The sequence below is a fragment of the Ascaphus truei genome, chromosome 5, assembly GCF_040206685.1.
Source record: "Ascaphus truei isolate aAscTru1 chromosome 5, aAscTru1.hap1, whole genome shotgun sequence".
NCBI lineage: Eukaryota > Metazoa > Chordata > Amphibia > Anura > Ascaphidae > Ascaphus > Ascaphus truei.
In genome coordinates, this window is record NC_134487.1 from 176,852,204 (window position 1) to 176,858,923 (window position 6,720).

General features: G+C 40.5%; 1 protein-coding gene across 1 annotated transcript; it reads left to right on the forward strand.

Annotated features, from left to right (window-relative positions):
- The first annotated feature begins 1,350 nt into the window (after positions 1-1,350).
- LOC142495608 (gastrokine-1-like) lies at positions 1,351-6,053 on the forward strand. Its single transcript, XM_075601301.1, has 6 exons — positions 1,351-1,459; positions 2,752-2,805; positions 3,360-3,497; positions 4,544-4,654; positions 4,818-4,947; positions 5,828-6,053. Exons 1-6 carry the CDS (start codon positions 1,394-1,396, stop codon positions 5,899-5,901), a joined length of 573 nt encoding a protein of 190 aa, XP_075457416.1. The 5' UTR covers positions 1,351-1,393; the 3' UTR covers positions 5,902-6,053.
- Positions 6,054-6,720: the final 667 nt, after the last annotated feature.

Sequence of the window (6,720 nt, forward strand, 5' to 3'; positions counted from 1 at the left end):
TTAAGCAAAATGTACACATTTTCCTTTTAAAACCTAAAAAATGAACAAGCAACATTTTTTGCCCTTACATATAATTAGAGCGTCCAATGTATGTAGAAGGATGTGGTCTGAAAAATCTTCTTCCTGCAACATGCAGTATAGCAAACATCAATATTCATGTATGCACAGATATTTAACCATAATATTTTTCCGCTTTGGTTGGGTGTTAATGAACATCTACAGAAGGTCAAAAGTCTCATGTCAGTTGTACATTAGTGTTCCATGTTGGCACATACATGCAGGGTTTAGTTTACGCAATGAACCCTTTAATGAGTCCACGGGGGATATCATCATTCTATGGCACATTGGAGTGGCTCAATGAGTAACCCTAACTCTAAAAACAATTACACCAAAGGTAAGCCTGGTTCAGATCCTGGTTGCACCTCCTTGTGACCTTGGACAGTAACTTTATCAGCCCCCTCCCCCAAACTCCCCCTCAAAAACATTGTAAGCTCTACTTGTGCAGTTGGCAAGTGCCATTTGCGCATGCGTGGCCACCGCAATAAGACAATTTTGCTCAGGGACCCGGCAATGTCTTGCTACTCCCCTATTTCTATGTAATGTTTTGTTGTGTATTGATATTTCTATACAGGTCCAAATGATTTCTACAATATACTGTACATCATCAGTTCCACTGTAGTGTAGAATGGCAAAAAAATCAAAGAGAATACTTAATAACACATATAAAGTAAGTCAAGTCATGTTCTGCAGTGCTGAAATAGTTTGTGTAGCTTTAAAGGATGCAAATCCGCATCTATTGAGGCTATCTCACTGCCCTTGAGGGAGGGGGAGTCAGAAAAAGATGCAAGTTAATAGACGCTTTTTTGCCTTTTACAGTTAACAAAGCTACTTGGAATTCAGCTAGTTGGTAAAAAATGTGCGTTTGAGCCTTTTTTGGTCAACCCACACAAATTTGTACAGCCGGAATGAAAATGCTTCCATAAAAGCATTTCCAGCGTGGTTTGGACATGCGAGAATGGTTTACAGAATATTAAAACCTACAGTACATATCCAATCAGAAAGGGCTCTTTCCGCACACGTATATGCCCAATTTGCAGCTACTACTACATGCCCCATAAAAAAAATGCCTCTTTTAACGTGAATTTAAAATCAAAATTGCCTTTCTACGTAGGCCCAATGATTTGTTTGGCTGAACAATGCACACCTGTTTTACACTAAATGTGCCACAATGAATGCACTTCCAGCACAGGAAATGCCATATCTGTTGGCCAACAAAGATAAAAGCCACAATATGTCTCTTTCTTCAAGATATGGATTAGTTCCAAAATAAAATGTGAAAGTTTGCATGTTTATTCAACCACATGTCTCCCGTGTATATAAAGCAGGCGGTAAAATGGTCTGTACCTGCCATTTAATTCTTTGCTTTTTCCGTGGAGAGGCATACAAAATGAAAACTCTGGTAAGTACTGTATTACTGCTGCCACATGAATAAAATGTGAGTATATGTCATTTTCTATATACTGGGCCTAGGTAACCCCATTGCTTGGTAAGTGTTCTCCAACATGAGGTTCCATTTGTTACTGTAAAAGGGCAGTGATTGCATGGTACAGCCTCCCAGTAGATTTTATAGATGTGAATGCAATAAAGGAATTCAGAAAAGATATAAAAAGATTTCGGAAGAGGGGTTTGAAGTCAATGGGAGTTTTTCCGTATGATAATGTCCTGAACGGCAGTATCTCATTTTTTTGAGTACCCCCCCCCCCAAATTTGCAAACATCTCCTCATGAGCTCTACATTTCTATTTACCTGATTAGAGTATATATCCAGGACTGATGTCCGTCCTGGAGAAATATATCGGAGCTCGATGACAACATGTAGTTGTAAACTTTGAGCATTGAAGAGCTTATAGTAATGTCAATTGTGTATAACCATATGATCAAAGGTATATATATATACGCACTTCCTTCTCTCTCTACTATTAAATTAAAAAGAGCAAAAGGCAACTGGCTATCACGAATAGCACCAGTAGTTAGCCTGTAAGGTACTCACAGTTGACCTTTGGAGTCCTGAGAGAGTAGGAGAAGGAAGGTGAAGTCCTGGAGAATCCGCAGCTCCAAACAGTAAGTGCAGCGTTTGAGGAGAGGAGGAGGTGGTATAGCATATAGATGTCTCCTATGAACTCCGCTGATGGCTGTTAGTCCCTCCGATCTGGGCTCCGTCTGCGTCACTCTAGCACTATGTGTGCGATGCGATGGCGACTGGAACACCCACAAACAGCTGACACTGCCCGGCTTCACTGATGTAATAACACCGCGCCATCTAAGCGGCGCAGCCCATGAATACTGTGTATAGCTCTTCAACACAGCGTGCTTCCATGCACATGCGCAATAGAATAGAAAGGGTCCCGAGGGAAAAGCAGGAGCACAGCTACTCAAACACTGGCGTAGGCAGGATACAAAATAAAAAAAGTTTATTAGCTAAAAACCAAGTACATGGGTAGTCCTGGCAGATACTCTGACGCGTTTCACGCACAGGGTGCTCTTTGACAAAGCGCCCTGTGCGTGAAACGCGTCAGAGTATCTGCCAGGACTACCCATCTATTTGTTTTTTAGCCAATAAACTTTAATTATTTTGTACCCTGCCTACGCCAGTGTTTGAGTAGCTGTGCTCCTGCTTTTCCCTCGGGACCCTTTCTATTCTATTTACCAGATTATCTGATGATTGTTCGGTTTGCGTCTCTTTCCATTTCAGATTATCATCGCTTCTCTCCTCGGAGTTCTGCTGACTCAATCTCTCGCTGATGACGTAAGAGTCAAGTTTATTTATGCTATTATAATTTAAAATGTGAATAAGTAATAAAATATCAGTGCAAATAGTTGTTTGATTCAAATAAAGTGCATATATATGTGTCACACGAGTGAAATGAACAATAGTGATATATAATCAAAGTAATGGAAAATACCTGCCTTAGTGAGAGATGCTGCTCAGAGAACGTGATGTTTCCTAACATCTATGGGTAATGGAATAACACTGAATCTCCTATTCCATTATTTAAAATGTGCAGTTGTCCGTCTGTGTAATCCACAGAAAGCATTCCCTGTTAGAGCCTTCACTGTAGGATGTCACACCTTTAATAAACGAAAGAGAATATTTTCCAGTATTCTGAGCTTTCAAAACTCATATGACCCTTCAGTGCCCTTGAAGAAGAGACCTGTGAGGTTCTGATGCTCTGTACACATTATTATATCTATCAGCCCATTCAAACCTATGACAAACGGAAAAAAATAATAACACTTCTGCCTCAATACAGCTTCTACACTGCACTAAATCACTTCTAACCTTGCCATGTTCCTCCACAGAATGTCAATATTGGCAATAAGGGAAACATAGGGAGCAACGTCCACCAGACTGTGAACATCAACAACCAAAATAATGTGGCCAACGTAAATAACCTCAATGGTTGGGACTCCTGGGATTCCGTCTGCGACTATGGCAGAGTGAGTGTTGGGAAGAATTATTCCGCTCTGATGTAATACAGCACAAGAGACGCAGTGATACTGTGCCAATGGCTCAGTCTTGTGCCAAACTAGATTTACAATAACCTGGTTTGAATCCAAGCCAATGTCCATGTTAAAATGGACATTAATTAAAATGTTACACTATGTGCTCATTTGCATGTCATTTCCCATAATCCCTTGCTGCAGTGGAAGCTGTTTGCTGAGAGATAATGGGGAGTTGCTGACCTGTCTGAGATGTGAATGTGCTCGCAAGTGATATTTCTATTTGCAATCTAAGCCATAGAATAATTTGACCATGGAAAAGTCACGTCATCTTCCAGTCAGGCACTGCATTTAGACCGTAAGCTCTTGGGGTCAGGCACTGGGGTCTGTTTACTAATACAATGGATTTTTTTCCTTTGATTAGTTTCATGCAACGATTTTGCGCTGGTTTTGATCCATGTTTTGCAACTGAGGTTTTAAAAATGAACTCCTATTATGCCTACAGTATAAAAGAGTGTACAGCGCTGTGTATATTGAGAGATTTGGCACGGTACGGGAGAGAGCCTACACAATGCTATTACAATGCAAAAAAGTGAAGAAAAAAAACGTAACGTTTGTTTTCTAGTAAAGCACAGTCTTTAACTAACTAGATCTTTTTAATGTATTTAATGCGGCATAATTCTGAAATATGAAAGAAACCAAAGGATATAACTGTCTGAGGTTTCACAACGGACAGGATAATGGGCAGACTGCGTGGGCTAAGTGATTCTTATCTGCCGTCAACGTCTATGTTTCTATAAAAGCATGCAGCCTTTTATGTAACATTAAAGAAAAAAAGGGGATTAAATGGTACTGTGATTTAGTCTGATTTGCAGATAATGTCAAATCCGCACAGCACTCCTACAGAAATAATGAAATGTGTGCAGGGCAAATCTGCTACGTTTTGGAATCAGTAAAAATGTACTGTACGGGAGCAAAGTTTTTGTCGTTTTGTTTTTAAATGTCAAATTAAACTATTTAAAAAAAAATCTTTCCTACTTGAGGGCCTTTTTGCAACCAGACTGTTTGGGAAGAAGATCTGTGTGGTGTCAAAGATGAACAAAGCTGTGTTCCCTAGCCTGGCGGAACTCAGCAAAGTGACACAGCAGGAGCAGGTGAGGGGTCATCATAATGTGTGACACACTACAATGCATCACCATGGCATGCGTTGGTAAATAGCTCCCACAATTTATCTTCATGGGGAACACTCCAGATACTCATCTGGAATGGCGGCTGTTGGTGCAACACACATACTCTATTCATTTTGCTTTTCTTTAGCCTTCTACCACTCCGCGCTTGTTCAAGTATTCCCCGAACCAGGTTCCCATCGCCAATATTGGAGTGTACGGTGTACATATCGAGGCTCTGTGCAAAGGCATCCCGTCCTATACCGTTGAGGAGGTGCAAGGTGAGTTGTAAAGCCAACGCATCTCAGGTCTGTTATCAGGTTACCCAACCCATGCTATTTAAGGAGCATTATTATTCAAATGAACATTTGGTTACCTGCTGGGCCCAGATTAACATTCTAGTTGAATGTCCAATGGGGAAATGTATAGCAAATGAGTGCAGCAAAGCCAGGACAACCCTATCCTTTGTAGTATGGAGCCAGATGGTCAATGTAGCCATGTATGAACAGAGGTGGTAGTTTGTAAATTGACATAATGAGGTTTGGAAACCTCTGTACACATGAAGAAGAGAACTGTGAGGGTTGAAAAGCTCTGTACATTATTCTCTAACATTAGTCCATGAAGACACTTATTAAGTATGCTGTTACGCTGCTTTCCCCATGCTGGAGAAGATTGAAGTCCTATTAATATGAACAAAGCTGATTTATTCTCCAGCACTGGAAAGCAAGTTCACTGCATATTCAATAGGAGCCTAAAAGGTATCATAGCTTGTAGCACATCTATACTATACAAGTTCAATCAATCAAAATCAGATAGTGTCAAAAGACTATTATCCCCCAGATTCATCAAGCTCCATTATGGGTTAATGCCCACTCGGGTGCCTTAATCTGTGACTGAGTTTGATAAAACTGGTGTAAGAGCACGTGAGAAAATGTAGGATAGTTTTAAATGATGTGAAATGCAGCGTATCATGAACTCTTTGCAAAGCGCCAGGAGAGGCGCGAACCGCGTTGGAGTATCTTTTTCCCTCACCAGGAGGTTTGCAATTTTTTTATTTACTATTATGCAGCATTCCAGCCCTTATTGTACAGTGTGCACTGCCATATTTAGCTTGCTTGTTGTCATGAACGCTGACTAATCTTAGCCCCTCCCCCCCTACAGATACAGATTTTTTCCCAGATATCTGTCACACTGGGAGCATCATCACCATCGGCGGCATCAGCTTCTGCTATTAAACCTGCGTTTCAGCTGCCCCCGCTAAATCTTCTTCTGCAGTACTCAGTTAAACCCCTGCAGCGACAAGAGTTTCAAAGTATATCACTGAAGATCACTTACTCTCACCTAATTTCCTGTTGTGTGACATTGCAAATAAAACATTTCTGTAAAATCTCTGTTGTATCTCATTCTTATTGGCAAATGTGAAAACTAATTGTGACGAGACACCCTGTGTTCTACGAGGATGCGCTGGCATGGATTGGCTGCTGATATTTGCAAGGAGTGTCAACCGTGCCTACCAGCTTACTCCAGAATCTGGTGTGTGTGAGATATCCAGTCCCATTTGCAACTGTGACTTAAAAAAGTCCATCCTCAAATTCACACTCACACGTAGATCTGGTGTAGATTGGCAGGTACAGTAAAAAGTCAAATTGTGTTCACGCCAAAGCATTACACTTATCCTTAAGGATCACTCATATCAACCAAAATATTAACCCCTTAGCACTCGCAGGGGCCTGCAATGACATGCAAAGCTGGGTATGAAGAGTTTGGTAATATGTAATACAGGGCGTATTTAGTAACTGCTTATTTTTACTGTAGAAAAACCTACTTCCAACTACTGATTTACATTCACACTTTTTCCCATTTCCCAGCGTGGAAAACAAAAAGCCTCAAATGGATTATATACTGCTTTGCAATTATTGAATGTTTTGCAAATGAAAAATGCATTTTAATGTCTTATTTAAATTAGCTCTCATATTTATAATTAACCAGCAGCTTTTCTTAATAAACTGAACACATCTGCTGTGATATCTCTCGCTTCCATAAGTATACTCAGC